The 21,063-nt window shown below is 37.1% G+C and overlaps 1 protein-coding gene across 8 annotated transcripts in view; it reads right to left on the reverse strand.

Moving 5' to 3' along the window:
- fer (FER tyrosine kinase) overlaps nt 1–21,063 on the reverse strand; it is a 165,052-nt gene that overhangs the window by 38,488 nt on the left and 105,501 nt on the right. For all 8 annotated transcript variants that reach the window (XM_062972207.1, XM_062972206.1, XM_008113993.3 and 5 more), the window contains one exon: nt 10,329–10,452. In XM_062972207.1, coding sequence (XP_062828277.1) covers nt 10,329–10,452 — 124 coding nt within the window. The remainder of the gene's footprint in view (nt 1–10,328; nt 10,453–21,063) is intronic.

Raw genomic sequence — 21,063 nt, forward strand, 5'->3', positions numbered from 1 at the left:
TTTTCTAATATGAAGCCATAAGGCTGGCCTAGGACTGAGCATATTTGCACAGCCACTCAACCACTGCTATCATTTTGTTTAGTGTGCGGCTGTGAGGATCAAAAGGAAAATCCTAGACATGCTACTTTGAGCTCAGTAGAAAATAAACATGTAGAAGAGGGAAAGAAGCCTAAGTAACCTAGAAATTAATTTAACTGTATAACTGTGTAACTGGATGTCTGAAAGGAGCTGGGTGGTGGCGGCGGCGGGAATCTATTTCTGTCTCTGTGTTTCTGAAGCAGAAGTTAATGGGTTAGAGCTGAATGGAGGTTATCTTCCCTCAAACTGCCGAATGCTGCCTTGACTGCCATGTACTACAAATGCTAAACTGAATCATATCCATTAATTCTAATTCACCTCCTTGCCAAAGTGGGTGAATTCTCTGCAGTATATTTTCAAGTGCATTGTTCATTCAGCTTTAAAATAATTCAAGTATTGCTGAGGATTTACACAAATAACATCTCATACATTTCAGGATAGAGGCTGTTTATGCTAAAATGTTATACAGTGTCGGTGTTGAAGCAGAAAATCAAAAGCCAAAGAGTGGTTTCATTACAGATTTCCACAATATTTACTTGGCCAAAAAGAACAGGCTTGTAGAGGTTCCATTCTGGCTTGGTGCAGAGAAGGAATTCACATAGTTTGTGTGGTGATAGAGGTAACCCAAATCATTACAATTCCTTCTTGTCGCCACACTAATACAATGCTGATGCACAGGAATTATCTGGTTTAAATTTATCACTACCCAACCTATGTAGATTCCTCTTCATACCAACATAATTCACACCCATCATCAACATTATTAACTGCCACATTGGATGCAAGTCATTTTTAATTTGAGTTGCTAAAGAAGAAAAGAAATTTTTTCGGTAATTAAATAGTTTTGTTTGTTTCTTCCAAATGCATAGATGAATGTGTGTGAAGAACTTTGAATTTTCAGTGCTAAGTTAGGCTATTTAAAAATAAAACAGATATATGAAATCAAAGAGACTAGCCAAACCGTCTCATAAAAGATTCTCGTTCATGAGCTGCGACATTTAGAATAATGCAAAGCAGGTAAATCTTTTATCAGACGCCTGCACACCCTATCCATTTCCTGTTCTCTGACCTTTAAAACATGGTTATGTTTCTTATTAATCAGATCAAATTTAGTCTCTTTCTGATAAACATTTTGAACAATAATAAAAGTAAATAATATGCTTAGGCAAGGATTCACCTTGACTCGAACTATGTGCTTGCCTTTAATCTAAGGAAGTATCATCCAAAAGGCAAAAAACAGTATAATTATTTTGTATATACTGTAAGTAATCATACTGTATCACTATTTATCTTGATACATGGTGTCAGCAAACAATCAAGGACATTGCCATGAATGCAGAATACACATCAAGCTTTTTTAAAATAAAAAGCATAAACTGCAACCTTCTAAAACCAATTAGTCTGAAAATAAATTCTATATTGTCCTCTTTTCTGGCATCCATGTCCTATATCACACTAAATAATTGTCAAAAATTTCTAACATCCTTATTTTAAGGAGAAAAAAACTTAATGAAGACTGCTACTGAATTTTATGGGAGAGGATTGCACAGTTAAAATCAAAGGGCAGAAGAAGACCATCCAGCCAAAGTGGGTTAAAGAAAGGGGGAATTTTTGGAACTGGGCAATGCAGATTAGCAGTTCACCCTGTGAATTTTGATGACAGATGAGCAATTCATCCTGTGAATTTTCATGGACACGTAGACCAAAAACATGCACTTGGGATAACAAAATGGAGAATGCTACATTAGGAAAAGATTTATGACACCTCTAAATTGATGAATTGCCGTAAGACTACATAAAAACTGAAGAAAGGATTAATGTCCTATTAATAAGTAATCATTTTTGTGACAGGGACAACTACTGAAGACAAAAATACAGAGTGACATATAGAGAAAACTCAACAGAAGCAACCTACTAGGCATGTGCAATCCATGAAAAAAATTGTTCAAAACTCGCCTCTAAAGTAGGGGGCGCTGGTGCTTTGTTTCTGAAACTACTTCTGAAATTTGGCCTAATTTTTTTTTTGAAACTTAACGAATATTCGTAATTAATTTGTTAATGGCGGACGTGCATGCACAGTGGCCAAAAACAGCACCGGTGGGGGGGGGGGGACTTTACAGGACTCTCCCGCCCTCATTTTTTGAGCTATCCTCTTCAAACTTGGTACAGTGGTAGAACATATTTAACACTGCTAGTTCACCAAAATTCAGAACGTTTCCCTTATCCTCTGATATTTGGCAAATTTTCATAGCTTGTATAATAACCCATTTTTTAATAATTGCAGAAATCTGTTCCTGGTTTGAAAGTCTTATTTCCTGTTTCATTGGGTTGTCTTTACTTTGAAAGTCATTGTTCTACTACAGAAACTTTGTTTTTGTGGCTGAAACTTTGTTAAATTGGTGGACAGTGTCCCAGGAAGCCATAATGTGCTATTATAGCACCATGTCCCTTGTGCAAAGACAGAGTTCAGGCAGTGTCATAAAATTTTGCCATGTTTCTATCACAGAACCAATTAGGAAATGACATTTATCACCCAGGAACAGAAATCATAGTACACCATCAAATCACTCCTGACAGATGGCCATCAGCCTCTGAATAAGGAAATCTGTTCCTGGTTTGAAACTGTTTCATTGGGTTTTCTGGGGCTGAGAGTGTGTGACTTGCCAGTGGGTTTCCATGGCTGAGTGGGGAATGAAGCCAGAATCACAATCCAACTCTCAAACCACTACACTACACCATGCTGTCCCAAAAGGGGGCCCGCTGTTTCTTCCTATGAGGCTTAAAACCTCAGTCTTGTTTTTTATGAATGCTCCCATGAGAAAATGTATTAAGGATGCGGGTGAACTACAATTTCCAAAAGTCTTGGGTCAACCATCCCAAAACTCCCCCAGGATTCACAGCTGGCCATATTGGGTCTGTGTGCCAAGCTTGGTCCAGATCAATCACTTTTCTTCTTATCTTAGATTATATGCAGAGGGGATTCATATAATCCAGTTTAAATCAGATAATCTGGGATCAGATCCTGGGAATTAGGGCAGTGCAGATTCGCCTGAGGCCCTGTCCCTATATCCCAGGATCTTATCCCAGATTATGTGCAGCGGGGACATATATTATCCTCCTCATCCTCATCCTCCTCCTCCTTTCAGAGGAGAAGTTTTGCAAAGCTTTGGAGAACTTTTGTGCAAAAGAGGGAGAGAGAAAGGGAAGCCAAGGGAAACTTCTTCTCCTTTTTCCACTCCTCCTCCTTCCTTCCTTCCTTTTATTCTTATCCCAGATTATATGCAGTGGGGACTCATATAATCCAGTTTAAATCAGATAATCTGGAATGAGATCCTGGGATATAAGGCAGTGTAGCTCTTCAACACTCTATCCCAGGATCTGATCCCAGATTATCTGCTTTGAACTGGATTATACGTCCACACTAACAGATAATCTGGGAAAGAAGATAATCTAGGAGTGGATTTCTTCCGATGGGGCTTAGCTTGCTTCTAACCAGGAGGGGAGGGAACGCGCTCAGGAGTGGGGCTTATGTCACATGCACACAAATATAGAGCAAATTTTAAAAGGAAAAAAAAACATAGATTTAAAATGCAACTTCTTCCCTTCCCAGAATGATACTATTAATATTATATATATATTAGCTTTCCCAGCCCATTCCAATTTTCTTCTCCCCCTGAAGTGAAAAGTCAGTCACCAACCTGGGTGGAGAGTTCTAGTTTAGGGTTTTGCCAGCACAAAACCGGAGTGAAGTGATCTGGATCGTGGATTGGGATTGATCCCCTCTCCTTTTCCCCCTTTCCTCACTTAAAGCTTCTGGCAAAAGCAGGAGGGAAGGCTGCGAAGGGGAAGAGCAATGGTTTGCCAGGGAGATACTGCAATGCCGACTCCCTCCTCTTGCAACCCTATTTAAGAGGCCCATAGAAAGCAACCACTATGACGGGGAAAGGGATTTCTCTCCTGAATAGCAACTGCTGCCAGCACCAATGCCCTTTATTATTTATTTATTTATTTATTTATTTATTATTTAAATTTATATGCCACCACTCCCCTAGGGCTCAGGCAGCTTACAAGAAAGGCTAAAATCTAACAATTTAAAAACATCTTTAAAATATCTTTAAAAAAATCTTTAAAACACTTTGCAAAAGAGACTCCTTCCTCTTGCAACCCCATTTAAGCAACCACTCCAGGACGGGGAAAGGGGAAAGGGATTTCTCTCCTGAATAGCAACCGCAGCCAGCCACCAATGCCCTTTGCTCTTGCAACCCGGTTTAAGAGGCCCATAGAAAGCAACCACCACTCCAGGATGGAAAAAGACAAACGAGACTCCCTCCCTTCTGTGATTGGCCACAGGGAGGCAAGGCAAGTCCAGGCTACTCTGCACCTCCCTCAAACCAAGTCTGGATGCTTTAAAAATGCATGGCTTACTGGCTTAAGTACCGAAAAATATACGACGGCATTAGAAAAATTGGCTATCACGGTTCAATATCGCGGGATACACACGAGGAGATAACCTGCTTCGAAACATGGTTCAAAAGTGACAAAACAAACTAATCTGATCCAACAAACGAAGGATTTGACTTTTTTGCCCTACCTTACAACCTACATTACCCTATCTACCTCATTATTACAGTGTGGCTATTACTCAATACTCTTTAATCCAACACATTATGCAGTTCAGCTCTTCAGGGTCACATTTGTGCCGGCTTATTCAGTGTACTTCAGATCAAACGATTTTGGAGTGTTTGTGAAATTACAAGGACTTTTGGACCCTAATTATGCAGCATCAATGAACTCTGTTAATATAAATCTTAAAAACTGGTCCAACTGAAACATATTTTGGCTAGGGTAGAGTAACAATGCAATGAATATTGCTTTCAAAACCAGAGCCGCCTGTTTTAGGCAGTGGATGCAACTGCCAAGTGGACTGATGGATAAAGGTATGTGCCTTGGTTTAGTAAAGGTATGTGCCTTGGTAAATATCTATCGTCAATACACCCATGCAATAGTTAAAGTACGTTCAGTGATATAAGTACTTTCATAAATGCAAACTATGGTATTGAGAATGTAAACCAGGAAAAAATATATTTTATCACTCAATCACTAGAACATATCCAAAAATAGTGTGATAAACATGGTAAAAAAGCTGGAAACTGAGTATTATGGAAAGTAGTTGAGGTAGTTAGATTTATGAAGTCTGAAAGACTGAAGACTGAGAGGTAATGTGATGGCCACTTTTAAAAATCTGAAGATGGAGCAGGCTAGTTTTCAGTTCTTCCACAGGTTAAGATCTAAAAAAATAAATTCAAATTATAAGAAAGGAGAGTTGAATTAGGAAGAACGTTCCTGACAAGAAGAGCTCATTTATGGAACAAAAAAAATCTCAGAAGGTGGAGGACTATCTTCACTGGAGGCTTTTAAACAATGGTTGTATTAGTTAAATATTGAGGCTACTTTCAATTCCACATTTTTATTATTCTATGTCATCTTTTATTTTATTTTAAATTTTAACATGTAGGAGCAACAGTAAAATGTAGAAGGAATTATTATTATTATTATTATTATTATTATTATTATTATTACTACTACTACTACTACTACTACTACTATGCTTATTTATACCCCACTTTTTCACTCCACAAACGAGACTCAAAGTGGCTTACGCTAAAAACATTGCAATATAATTTAAAATCTACAAATATAGAAACATTAAAACAGAATTAAATACCAATGGTAATTAAAAATAAGTTTTAATGTTTGTATATTTGTAGATTTTAAATTGTATTGCAGTGTTTTTAGCGTAAGCCCATTCTGACTTCCTTAGGCAGGGAGTTCCAGAGTCACCGAGAAGGCCCTCCCTCTTGTTCCCACAATTGAGCTTGAGATGGAGGTAGGACCGAAAGGACCTCTCCTGAGGATCTCAGTGCCCATGAAGGTTTGTACAAAGGGATATGGTCAGCCAAATAGTCTGGATCTGAACTATCTAGGGCTTTAAAGATCATAACCAGCACTGTAAATTGTACCCAGAAACAAATAGGCATCCAGCCTAGCTTCTGCAACAGGGTTGCCCATTCCCTGTAACCAGCAAAAAATACTGTGATTTGCAGATCTACATAGCAAAGGCAAATGCAGACCATAGGATAAGCCTTTTTTATTTTATGAATTTATTTCCAGTCATAAATCAAATGGCTGAAACTACTTGTTAGTCCTACCTAGAATAGATCCAACTAATCAAAGGGACTTAGTAAATCAATGTTCATTTATGCTCCATTCATTCAACATGGCTACTCTGACACACTCAACTATTCAACTCTAGTATTACATTGAATTAATAGAATGGGAGCAAATCTGATATTGCTGTGTGTGTGTGTGTGTGTGTGTGTATAATTTTATTTATGTCCCACCTTTCTCCTAACATGGGACCTCTGGCAGTTCTAAAATACAAAATGGAAACACATGTTTATATAGAAGAATTAATCCAATTTCATGTAAAGCCAGCTTTTATTTTAACACACAAAATGAACCCGATTAAGGGACACAATGGATTCTAGATATAAACTTGCAGTGAAAGGCGATACTCATGCCTAGCAGTCACCATTCCCTGAGCCCAACAGCTAGATAATGGGTACTGACAGTGGAGAGAAAGGAGTTCCAGTGTTAGAAATAAGTGAATGAAGACTCTGTCAAATCTGGGAACCCTGAATACCTTTGAAGAAGAAATGGAGGATATAAACAAATAATATGATTGCTATGAGAGTGAAGAACAGCTGAGTACAACTGATGTAGGGTGGGGTCAAATACAAGATGACCCTTACCAGCTCTCACCTGTTGTTCTGTTACCATTATGTAGAAAGGTAGAACTCAACTTCCACCAATACTATAGCTCACTTAATTTTCCTTTAAACAAATTCAGGTTTAACCATTTTCTTTAGACAATATAGGAATAGTTAATTAAAAATAACTTTAATTGTTTTTATATAACACTACTTGGTCTGGAAAATAAAATCAAGTAATGATTCATGATGTTGCGTAACATACTAAGTAGAGAAAAATTTTCATAAGATATATTTATATATCAATGAAGTTTTCATTTGATGATATATCTGCATGATGGTTTTCTGCAGCCAAAGGGTTTTTCAAATGACTCAAATGGAAGATACGATAATAGTGAATCTGTCTGTTGATACAATTTATATAATGATTCCTCATATTTAAGAGAGAGGAAGGGGAGGAGAAGAGGGAAGAGAAGATTAAAATTACTCATTAATGATCACATGCTATTCTGTTCTTTCACTGTCTTAAATGGTGGAGAACGAAGAAGTACTGAAATTATATTAACAGAAAAACTCATAATATTTACATAAATAAGTGGAGAAAAGCATTGAAATCCAAGAAGAAAGAGAAGGGGAAAGACACTATGATTAAGTGAAATGTTTACCTCATTCAGAGGTAAAACAAATGCTTTTCATCTTCAAAATTATGTTAAAAAAAGAATACAGGTTAGTAACTATTTTTCTGAAGAAGAAAAAGTCCACAATATTTCAGTGTCAGTGTGACAAACAACTATATGTCTATAACAAATTAAATGAAACAGGATAGTATTCACCTGTGTCTGACCCTTTACAGTGAAAAGAACCCTGTTGAATGTACTTCAAAGAGCAGAAGACAGTTTGAAAACGAATGGTTCAAATACAATTTTCCCAGAAGCAATGTGGAATCTCCAGTGTTCTCTGGCTTAACTCCAGCTTTGCCTTGAAGACATGTGAGTAGTTCTGGAGGTGAGTTTAAAGAAAAAAAAGTATGCCAGGGAAGAGTACATGGAAGGATTCTTATTTTAAGAGAAACAAGCAGTGATCCAAAGCATCCCATCTTGTAGTATTCAATTCCAGCCAAAAGTGGATGGCATAAATGGTAAATCTGCATTATAAAGAGAGATACTTTAACACTAATACCCTATTTAAATATTTCACTGTTCAGGATATTTAGGCTCATTAGTGAACCTGAATTCTGTACAAAAAAGCTATAAAGCTCTTCAAAAATTATAAAAATATGGCTTCCATTTATCAATAAAGGATTTTGATATTTTTCATAAAGGAAAAATGTATTCCTCTTGATCTGAAGTGCCTAAAACAGTACATCAAATGAGTGTGATCAACATACCAGCAGCTGCAGAATCTCAATATCTGTGGCAGTAAGTGTGTTTGTATTACTTTTCATACATTACGTTAAAATATACTTCAGAGATTCAGTACAAGGAATGGCACTTAAACTTGAATGTACACAAAGTAACAGACACAAATGTTATAACATGAACATATAACAGCTTGCATGTTTAGTTAGTCCAAGTGTCTTCAATGCTGATACAATTTTTTTGGTGGATTCTGGGAACATTTTCTCAAATCTGAATTGTTATTATCAAAGCTCTAAAAGATATTTGGGTGAACTGAGCTCCTCAAACAGTGTCCAAAATTTCTTCATGCATAGATTTGGCCATGATGATTGCATAAAAACTGAACTATGTGACTGTGTTTATGAAGTCATAGAGTTTGAAGAGACAAGGACCATCCAGTCCACCCCCCTTCCATGCAAGAAAACACAATCAAAGCAACCCCAACAGACAGCCATCTAGTGTCTGCTTAAAAACCTCCAGAGAAGGTTAGCAAGTGTTCAAACGCACACACCACTCGTTTTTATGAAGAGTTTTAGTAGTATATTTTGTGGAGAAGCTCAATGATAAACATGTTTTGCAAGCAATAATTCACAGGTTTGATACCTGGCATCACCAAGTAGAGCCTGGAAAGATTCCTTTTCCAAACCGCGAAGCGCTGCTAACTCTCAGCATAAACATTATTGATCTAGATGAGTCACTGGTCTCATTCCACACGTCTTGGGTACATATGGCAAGCCAGCAGCCATTGATGTGAACACAGCTACATTTCTCCCACAATCCATAATCAGGAATGGCAGCTAGATCATTATGTGTAAAGCCCAGATAACATTTATCTTTATCTACAATGCACACACAATCACATAAAAACGGGACACTGATAATTTGTTACCATTGTTATTCATTCAACATTCTGCAGAACTGATTTTTAGATTATAGAAAAGTACTAATAAGAGCTAACATGATATAACAAACACAGACTTATAAATAGCACATGGGTGTCAAAGGTAAATAATTCTTGCTTTTTCCAGATGCAGAAACTAAACATTCATTTCAAACACAGGTAACTTATAACAAAAAACTCTGTTTCAAAAACGACACAAGAAGCATTGGCCTAATTGAAAACTATATTTCAGAGTAATCTGAACAAACCCGGGCAATTTTGGGGTTCATACCCCTACACCTATCCAATTCTAAAAAGGAAATCAGAAACTCTGCTTTCTATTTTTAAGAAATACAGTTTATGATTATAGACAAACACAGATAGACAAAATTGGATCTGAGGTAAGTTTTAAAAATAGAGTCCACGTGCCAGTTACAGTTTTATAAAACTGGCTTGTTTCAAAGCAAAGTTGTTAAAATGTGCACATACTGCTTATCAGTGAGAAGCAAAAGCTGTTCATCTCTACTTTACAGCTGTGTCTGACATGTGGTGGAAGGGTGAGGACCAGATAACACTGAATCATAAATCAGGGTTATGTCTGAATGAGTGCGTTTTCCAAAATTCTTGAATTTAAATCTTCAAATTTCATGCTATCAGATGACAAATGTATGGTGACCAATATAAACAATACTGTCTGTGAAATTCACTATGTGGAGGGACAAACTCGAATGAAACAATAATAAAACATATCAAACATGTATCATATGTATGTAGAAGTTTCCTCTATGTAAGAAAATACATATAAGTTGATTTGAATCTATCAACCAGTAGACTACGGACCATTGAACTAAGGAAGCTGCAACCACATCCTCCAAGGAAGAACACTGTAGCATACAGAAAAAAAAATATAGACTGATTGAAAACATTGGCCTCTGAAGAAGCTGCTGAAGGCAACATACTTCTTCACTTGTTATTTGTTCCTATTGCTACTTGTTTTAGGACCATATAATGAATGGAGGCACCATATGGCCCAGTCCATTGGCTAGAGAACAATGCTAAAGAACACACAACAGATGCTTGTTCATAAAGAAAGCACTATTTCAAAGAATAGGTAAAACCAACTATCCACTCTATAATATTCATACACTTTTTTGATACACCCATGGTCAAACATACAGTAAAGAAAATGTGAATTTCTCTTACCTGTGTATACAATTTTTCGATTCAAGATATGCCATCCCAGCAGCAACATCTAATGCAAATTTAACTAACTGTTTGGTTTTTAGTTCATCCTTCTTCTTTCTTAGAAAGGAGAGGAAATCACCCCCTAAAGGAAAAAAAACAAATAGACAAGATATGATACAAATGATATTTTCATTTATCTCTCATTAGTAATGCCTGGCTGAACAGGAGAAATGGAATTTTCAGCTGTGCTTTCCAATCAATTTGAGGCTAGGATATTAAAAAATGCCTAACATCACAGAATAACCAATAGACAGCTACCTTAAACTATGAGATATGAGTCTGTTAAAATGGCACACTGTTCAGCAATACTGCTGAAGCATATTTGTGTAGAATGCTACTTCTCTCATCTCCTGTGTGTAAATCTTATTTGTAGTTTGAGAAGGAGTGCCATTTGCAGAGTATGAGGAAAAGAGGAAATAGATAATATCCAGACAACTTAGTAATGATGAGCAGCAGAAGATTTTGAGGAGTTTACTTTAATAATGAAAAATGATTTGGAAGCTCAGATATCAAGACAAAGCTAGATGATCAGCCCAACTAGCTCTGCACTGTTGACGTTGACTGGCAAGAGTTCTCCAGGTTTTCTTTCCCAGATATAACTGGATTTGCCAAAGTGGAATTCTAGAACTTCTGCATAAAATTAACATACAAAAATCACCACAGCAGAGATAGGTAATCTATTTTTGGTTTGGAAGTCCACTTCCAATTTGGGAAGGATCTTAGGAGCTACATTTCAACAAGGAAAGGTGAAAAGGGGACAAGACAGAGACCAAAGGAGTATATATACAAGGTCAGAGATCATCCTTATTGAGTAGGGAATGTCCCCAATTCAGTATATGCCTATAATACAACTGCAAAGTGCAGTTCTCCGGCAACAACTTTCCAGACTTTTATTTCTGGCCAAGGACAAAAGCAGAAACAGCTACCGGAGAACTTACTTTGGTCACATCTTGTTTACAGGACATAGGTTCCACCATCCTGGCACAGAGAATTTCAAATTCTAAAACACAGAGATTGTTCACATACTGTTCCAAACATCATTCTATTCTATGCTTGATTGATTTCACTATATCTACCAAGTGATTTTTCATATAATGAATTCCTTATATTTAAAGAGTAGCATGCCACTTTCTAGGCCACCTTTTCAGTGCATGTAATTACATCACACTTTATAATAAACAAAATATCATCTTGCTGAAGGATGTGTTTATTAAAAGCAGAGTCAACCTCCTTCTACTATGGTCTTCAGACAAACTGAAGAGGGATTAAGAGGGATTAGCATCTTATTTGTTAATTCCTGATATACACACACACACACACACACACACACACACACACACACACACACACAAACCAAGTCTTCGAATGTTCTGTTTCTTCAGATAAAGAAACTCAAGAGCTGACTGCTTATTCACATGTACTTCAATTAAACCTTTCTAAGCAACACGCCATCCTGTTTAAACCTTTGACTGTTCTCTCATCTATTCTGCCTTCTGAAGTGTATCCATTTGTTGTTTCATAATAGTATTGTCAAAGTTCTGAAGTAGGTACTACTGGCATCTTAATGCATTCTGGCATTTCATAAACTTTTAGAGTAGGAGACTAGCATTCAGTTCACCATCAGTGGCTTAAATGATCCATATTTTACAAAAATATTGTTATGCATAGTTTGGAGTGCAGAATTCTAATGTGCTTACTTTGAAGATAAATGTGAAAATAGAAACTTCCTTTTCTAATAATCCTCAACATTGAATTTATTTTTTAAAAACCTGCTGCATACCAGGTTGACATGTCAATTGAGCTATCTATTACAGGATGGAGAAAGTGAAAACTGTGGGCTGCATATAGTCCCCAGTAATATTTTTGCAGCTCTTCCTAAGAATGTATGCCCCAACAGTCTTCAAACACCTTAAACCCTGAAACCCCCTAACCACTGGAAAAATGACCTAAAGAAACCCAAACAGGAACCAGAAGAGATCATGGTATAGCCTAGGGCTTCTTGATTTGATAATCGTTTGCACCCAATAAATTTTTATGTGACCCCAGGTATATACATATATAAATTAGACATACATATCAAACATTATAATAAATCAGCATTTACAAGGCTTGCTAAACAGGTGGATATTCCTTTTTGTGGATGACAGCTGAAGCATTTTCTGTAGACTCTGCATGTTGTTACTAACAAAACTGTTTACTGTTGCCAAAATCTTTGTGACCCCAACACTGAGCTAAGGAGATCCCCAGTTTAAGTAGCAGTGGGAACAAATCCAGTTTGTTTGTGAAGGTGTTGAAGATGCGCTGTTCTAAAACAGAGCCCTGAGAAGCTCCACTACACACTTCTCTCCACTTTCCTACTCTGGCTCCAGCTCCCTTAAACAAGATTTAGATCCATCTTCTATGGCAGCTGTAAATACATTACAATGTCTAGTGATGAATGTTACTGTGTTTTAATATGATTATTGTTACTGCATTTGTGGTTGTGACTGGCTTAGAACACAATGTATTTATAATAAAGATTGTGGGTACAAATCAATCGACTGTTATTTGTCAACACAATTTGAGCTACTCAAGCCATCACAACAATAAACAGAAGTTACATTATCTCATCAGCTTTATGAGGATTTTACTAACAGTAAATTAGCAAAAACTTTACTCAGGATGATAGACTAAGAGAACAAAGCATTGTAGTGAGGGGAAAAATACCACCCCAGGCAGTTAGAAATAAGGCAGAGGAAAACAAGAAGGACCTGTAAATTATGAAAACAAACAGCTTGGAGAAGCAGAAAATTATCTCAACCCAAAAAGTTTCTTTCCAGAAATTATTAAAAAAAAACTTTTGTTACTGTGCTATAATAGAAGATCTGGAAAACATTTGTCTACATGCTGCATTGGTAGTTTGCGTGCTTTAAAAGATTATATTTTTGCATCTACATTTTAAAATGGTTGTCACTTGCTAGACAGGGGAGACACAACCACAGTCCTGATAAGCTCCCAGAGGAGGAACCATGGCCAGAGAAGAGGAGTCCAAGGAGGCTGTGTTGTCACAACTTGCTACTTCTGATTGACAGCACAAAACATCATCAGTTAAAGCCTACACAATCTTACTCTGCCTCTTCCACTGGGAAAAGATGCAAACATCAGCATTGGAGATTTGGAAAGTTCTTTGCCATTCTATTCCCTAAGAGAGCCAAAGAAGCTCTAGAGAGCTTGAGACAAGCTTTCAGACAGGACTGAAAAGTTTAATATGAGAGAGAGAGAGGGAGAGAGCACTGCTTTTATAAATTACAATATTCACCTTTGTGCCATTAATAAATGTGCTAGCTAGAAAGCCCGGGGTGGGTAGATTACAACTATACTGTAGATAAATTTTAAAAGATAGAAAAGCACAGACAAGATTCAAGTTACAATTTACAGTCTTATACACTTGAATCTTCTCTTTATTCTAGTTACATAGTGAATCATGACTTAACTGAAACAAGAAAACACCAAAAAACATGGCTACAGGTGGTGTTTGTATACTCTGAATCAACACACTAAGGGGGTAAAAGGGAAAAAGGAGAAAATGTCAGATATAAAGACTATTAAAATCCCCCACAAAAAATGCAAAGGGGTCTAATAGCACCTTTGAGACTATCTGAAAGAGGTTGGAACCAAATATTTTCATAGACTAAGTCAAAGTCATCAGGTACATCTTCGCATACAATAACACAGCTATATCTTTGAATGCTGACATTTTATTTGTTCAACATAAGGACAAGTATGTTATTGGTGAAAACAAATAAGAGAATTCAAAATCAACTGTTTCCAAATCACTTCAGGAAACTGGAAGTTAGTAATTATCTTATGATGACCGATGGGATTGTCAGGAGAATTTTTTTTCTATAACAAACAGACTACTTTTATAAAGTATGCATTTTTACAAGGAATAGTCATTAAAAATAAAATGAGTTCTAACTTACAGAATATATTACAGAAACAATTTTAAGAACAGGCAACCAGAGAAAATTGTGTTGCTAGGAAAAGGAAAGCAAATGGTTGGAAGGGTTGAATATTATAGTTTAAAGTGCGAGTGAAGTGTTTGAATTAAAACAGATTATTAGCCCTGCAAACGCTGCATAGCTTAAAGAGAATATTATTCAGGGAAATACAAACACAAGTCAGGGATAAGAAGCCTTGCCCTCTGGTCTTCAGAATCAGTCAAGCTTTTAGAACAACTAGCATGTTCTTGTTATAAAAGAAAGAAAGGTTGCTTAAAGGGTATGGAACTAGGGTCTGCATATATTTACACTTCACTTTTTATCATTATCATCAGCTAATCAAAAGAACACTGACTAAAATAAGACAGAACGAGGTCCTCTTCAAAACAACCACCTGCAACGACCAGAAAAGGAAAATTTAGTAGTAATGGAAGATCTTCAGTTATTCTGATCTTTGTTGGAACTCAAAGGTCTTAAAAGAATGTAAGGTCCAACAAATTTTGCACTTGCTTCGCAAACAATTTCATTTTCCAGAAGGTGTTTTTCTGGAGTATGTTACATATGTTCTGAATTAATGACTAAATGCGGTTCTGGGATGGATGAAGGCAATGACTTTATGAATGGGTACTTCACATGTCTGGGAAATGCATTATTTACCCTTCTCTGGAAATCATTGTATCTCTTTTAAAATAACATAATTGGGGGATGCTCATCAATCTACCTATCTTTGTAATTGGAGGCTCATGTGACCTAATAGCCAAAAGTGCTGATAACTTGTCTCAGTTTGTTTGATTACTATAACCATTCTTGAATAAAGACAGGGTACAACAGAAGCATAACATAACTTTAAAGTGGCTGACAAAAACATCAAAATAGTTAATGGTTTTCTGTACCTTCAGCAGAAAATAGTTTGCAGAAAACTTGCTTATAAAAACTTTTCCTGGCTTGTAAAATTGATTCTGCTGCTGCTTTACTTTTATATCTTATTTATATGGAATTTAGTAGTGATTTTATAGCAAACTGTATGAAAAATGCTTAGAGATTTTACACTATTTAAGCAGTAACTATAAAGAACTATAATAAAAATACTTGCTTCTAGAATACTATCCATTAATAACTGCTAGAGCTGTTTATATATTTGGTTTGAGAACATTATCTTGCAATCGCTGTTTCCTGATACACAACTCCCAGACCATACTCTCTTTCATCTACCAGTAGTTAAATGGATAGCCCCTCAGAGGACAACTTGAAATAGAGACTGTCATGACAGTTCTTCAAATACATGACAATTGTCTCAAGTAGAGCACATGAGCAAAGAAGTGCCTAGGATGGATAATCCCACTGGTTTCAAATTATCAAGGGATGCTTGTTTTCTGATATGCTAAAGAATGAGGCTCTTTGCATCAGCCCATATCAATTCTCTATCTTCAGTTAGGACAAAAAATGTCAACCAGACAAACAGTAAAAATGCTTAAAGAAAGAAAATGTGGTTCTATGGATGTCATTGGATACCAAAAAGACAAACAAATAGTAAGTGCTAGCCTGACATCTCACTAAAAGCTGATTAAACCGAAGATATTCTATTTCAGATAAAACAGGAGACAGTGTGATTCAACGGAAAAGACAATAATGCTTGATGAAGTGGAAGGGAGTAGAAAAAAGGAACACTGCATACAGGCAGATTGCCTCAATCAAGGAAACTATAGCTCCATGTTTGCAAGATCCAGGCGGGGCTATTAACAACACAGTATCTTAGGGGTCTCTCTTTCATATACTTGCAATAAGTCAAAGCTAACTGAAACTGACTCATTAAGCTTTACTGAGACGTATATCTCAGTAAATATACTATATTTACTCAGACAATATGATACTGCATATCAGGCCTCCACAACATGTAGACCTCCAGATGTTTGGGACTTCCAACTCCCAGAAGCCCTAGGCAATGGTCAGGAAATTCTGGGGGCAGAAATCCAAAACAGCTCAAGGGCCACATATTGTGCAGGCCAGCTATATATATTCACATATAAGTCAACTTCATGTATATGTTGAGGGTTTGGAGGCCAATATTATGGAAAGGGGAAAGCAAAAATGCTGCCTCAGTTGGCCAGCCACCCCTGTTATGGCTGCCCTTTCCCTGACCAGGCATTCAAAAAGACCAGAAGTAGCACCACAGTGGAGAGCGGAGAGGAAATGGTACTTCTTTTAGCTTTCCTGGGACCGACTAACCTCTCTACTCAGAGAAGAGGATGCTTCCTTTTTTTAAATAATAATAATAATAATAATAATAATAAGAATGCAAGTACAGTACTCACACTGAGCTGGGGATATGTATAAAATTTCTAGACATATACATGAGTATTGAAGGTAAATACAGATGAAAAAAAATCTATTTTTTTCATTTATGATTTGGTGAGCTTGTTTATACATATCTGCACTTTGTTTTTCTTTTCTCTGCCTACACTGTCAGCACTGCAAATACTGTTTCCTGTATAAAAAGCACTATCAGCTGGAGACTTTAATAACAACAACATATGGGGAAAATGCTTATTGTGAGAGTTTTATAATAGCTGATAAAGAGAGAATTCAGCATCGTTAATACTGTATATTTTGTCAGTATTCCACAATAAAGATCCTGTATTTCTGCCACATTTTCTAAAAAAAAAAAAAAAAAAGGATCATTTGTATCAATGAAGACATGCTGTCCCTAGAAAAGCACCAAGGGCAATTACACTATTCTCCAAAACAGGAATGGGCACCTTCTGGTGGAAGTGTTGAGCACACTACCCAGCCCCTTACACTGAGCCATTCAATTTTAGCAGTGTGGCAGTGGCAATCTTCTTGTTGCCCCTATTAAGACAAGATGTGCACTCTAGGCGCCTTGTTTTACAGCAAAGTGAAAGAGGGATGATGCTATGCAACTGCACATGAATTGGAAAACAAAAATCAAAGGCAGAAGTTAGCTCTTGCCTACTCCTCTTCCAGATCTATTCATGCATGCAGCCAAGCACTGACACAAGCCAGACACATGAGACTGAATTTGACTGGTGACCTGTCAGGCTGGACGCACAGCCCTTCTGTTTTCCCTGTGCCTTATGATCCAAAACTACGGTTAAAGAGAAAGTAATGCCTTTGTGTAACACTGTGGATCACTGTTACTTTCCTTGAGCTCTTGGACCCAAAGGAAACTATGCAGAAATACTGTGCTTGTCATCTTCCTAATGCAAATGAAATAACTGATTCAAGTTACTGATCTGCAATTCCATTTTGTCTAAGCTCCTGGATACAGGGACAAAGGTATTAGGGAAATTGCTCAGCATACATGTCTTCTGATTCTGGCAGAAGGACCCACTCACTGATTAACAGCAGTTTTGCCTGGAGCTCCCAGGTGCACTGAAGGCAGAAGTGGAACTCAGTGATGAGAAATGTGGTCCAGAACTGTACTGCAGAAATGCAGCAGTGATGAAGACAGATACCTGACCCAGATAGTGTTAGGCTTTATAGACAAAAGATCGAGAAGGGGCAGTGGAAAGCTCAGCAAAAGGGCACACTGAATTTTATAAGCTGTTTTTTTATTAAATCAGTAGTAGAAAAATATTTTTATCATCATTGATATACTGCATTACATTGAGGGCTCTATCCACTTTCAGTTTTAATTCACAACACTAGTTACTAAGAAAGCCCTATCAAATTGTGAGTAGGCAATACATCCCATAGACAAGTGCCTTAGAAAAATAGTATTGTCTAGGATACAAAGTACTAGCTGTTTATTCTCAAAGCTAAAACACTTACCAAAGTTCAGTGTGACAATACTTCTCAACTATCCTTCTAAAATATTTAATTGATGTAACTTGTCTTTTAAATAATTTCTTAACATTTATATTATGGCATAAAAATATCATTTGTTCTATTAAATCATGACTTCTACGGCTCATAGGGAGTAAAACAGTAATTTATGTCACTAAACTGTTGGAGTATAAGACAAGATGCCAATAACTACTAGACTGATAATCCACATTGCTGTGATGTAAATTAACACTTAATTGCCTGTCCTTTAACAAGCAATGGGTTATTCCACTGGTAAATGCATAAATTTAATGATTTGTGGCAAAAGTTACAGCAATTCATCCTTATAAGAAACAGACTACATAAATACTTCAAAATTAAGCTAAAACGATTTCATTTTGGCCTTTTTAGTTCATATTTCTAACTGTGCAATTTCTTTATCTCTTTCTGAAAAACAAGCTTTAATTTATTTAGAATACATACTGTAAAAATAACATCTACAGTATAATAGCAACCAGTATGAATCTGAAATAACTTATTTAAATGTCTTTCAGAAAGAATGTGAAGACATGGATGTGGGACCAAGCCTTTGGACCATAATCTGCAATGCAATAAGTAAGTATGGGATGGTGCAATTTATAATTTAATGAATGGCTCCTGGAATATGCCTTTGGACTGTGTAATTTTAAGATTATGATGTTTTAATTATTGATTTTAATGTATATGTGTTGTTTTTACCCTTTGTATGCATATGTGGCATCAAATTGTGCCTTTTCGTGAGCTGCCCCAAGTCCCCTTTGGGGAGAGAAGGGCAGGATATAAATATAGTAAATAAATAAATAATAACAATCAACATTGTTTTTGAAATACAGATAGGTAATCCAATCACAGGAAAAAGTTCATCGTTTTAAATATGAAAGAAAAAGAGAGTTTTAGATACGTACGGGGCCTAGATCTTATACAGAAGGAGCAAATCAGTGGTGGTGAGGGAGGCAGGAATGCGAGGATAAAAGGAGCACCTGTGAGTGACCCTTTTCTTGATTACCTGGCTTTGAGAGCTCACAGTCAAGTTACTATGGGAAGGGTTGGAAAATCCCAAGAAATGAGTAGTTTGAAGTTCTTTTGTTATCAGTGCTCCTTGCCACTACTGCTTCTTCACACAAATGCAGGCAATGTCAAACTACTGATATACTAGACTGCTAATTGAGCAGTCTATCACAGCAGAATCCCAGCTAAAGTCATTAAATTGAAGACCCACATAGATCAACAAAAAGATGAAGGGATGCATTTTGATGTATACTTAATTTCATAATCAGTCTCCTCCCTCATTATTCAATGTATACTCTTTTCATGCTATGATACTTATTAAATTGGAAGATCACAGGCAAAGCTGCTTCTTTTAAAATAGTTTTGTATCATTATTAGTTGTTAAGGTAGTTACTGGGTCAGTTCTTTTAATACACGATTAGTGAACTCTTACATTATCTAATAGATTCAGGTTCAGATTCATACCTTTTATCAGTTAAAATCAGGGTACTCTTTACACCAGTGGTTCTCAACCTGGGATCCCCAGATGTTTTTGGCCTACAACTCCCAGAAATCCCAGCCAGTTTACCAGCTGTTAGTATTTCTGGGAGAGGAAGGCCAAATACATCTGGGAACTCCAGATTGAGAACCACTGTTTTACACGATTATGGGATATAGTGTAGACTGAAATTATTCCAATTTTCAGATTATGAAATTAGACATTATATGTATCAATTTGTATAAGAAAAATATTTTGTATTTGATGTAGAATTTAGTTGAGAATCGATATTGTTGCATCATGCATGCTTCATATCCTAAGTACAGTGTTCCTTCACTTATCGCGAGGATTCCCGTGATAAGTGGAAATCCGCAAAGTAAGAAAACTATTTTAATTTTAATATTTATACATTATTTTAATGGTTATGTGGCCTTTCTCACCCTTGTAAGCCCCAGGGAGCTAGTGAAGCCTTCCCTAACAGCGCCGGCTGGACCCCTGCTCTCGGCCCACCATATTGCCCTGCCTGTCTTTGCTCCTGCAGCCTGGGAAGAAGGAATGCTGCTCCTGCCAGATGAGTGAGCGAGGGAGGGAGGGTGAGAGAGTGAGAGAGCAAGTTCGGGCGGCAGCAGAGCACTCTCTTTCTCTCTCGGGCTCCAGTGCCGGTCAACTACTGCCAAGCCCCGCCTCTCTATAGCTATCATGTCGCAGCTGCCATGTTTGTTTCAGGCCGAAGTCTAGTGAAAGGAGAAGTCCTCATACTCCTACAAAGGCGAGGAAGACCCAGGATGGGACGGGTCGGGCAACACTCTTTCCTGTGAGCTCACTTCAGGGGGAGGAGGCAAAGAAGAGCCCTTCCGGGGAGAGAGAGAGAGAGAGAGAGAGAGAGAGAGAGAGAGAGACTGTGAGAGGAGGAGGTAAAGGGGGTGGGGGTCTTCCCAGTCCAGGCCTTGGGAGGGAGCAGCCTGTCCAGGCTCCAGCCACCGCGGAACAGCACAGGGTGGGTAAATAAATAAATAAACAAACAAATAATTTCCCCGTGAAACAGCCAGTCCGTGATAAGCAAACCGCAAAGTAGTGAGGGAACACTGTACTTCATTTTTTTCTTTTCTTTCTCGTTCTTTCCTGTTTTTGCCTTGTAATCATACCTTAAAATTCAAATAAGAATGAAAAGAAATTAGCACTGTGCATTTTTGTCAATAGGAACTTTCCTGCAATACAGCATGTGGGAATCTATCCACACAACTCCCCATGAAAAGTGAAGAATTTGCTATAAACATGGGCATCTTTGACCATGGACTGCTAAGAAAATAACTGGAGGATAGAACAATCATAGTATAAATGTTGAATGTAGTATCAGAAAATAAGGTAAAGAGGGATTATTACTTCTGTAGTCATAACTCACAGT

This window comes from Anolis carolinensis, chromosome 2, assembly GCF_035594765.1.
Source record: "Anolis carolinensis isolate JA03-04 chromosome 2, rAnoCar3.1.pri, whole genome shotgun sequence".
NCBI classification, from domain to species: domain Eukaryota; kingdom Metazoa; phylum Chordata; class Lepidosauria; order Squamata; family Dactyloidae; genus Anolis; species Anolis carolinensis.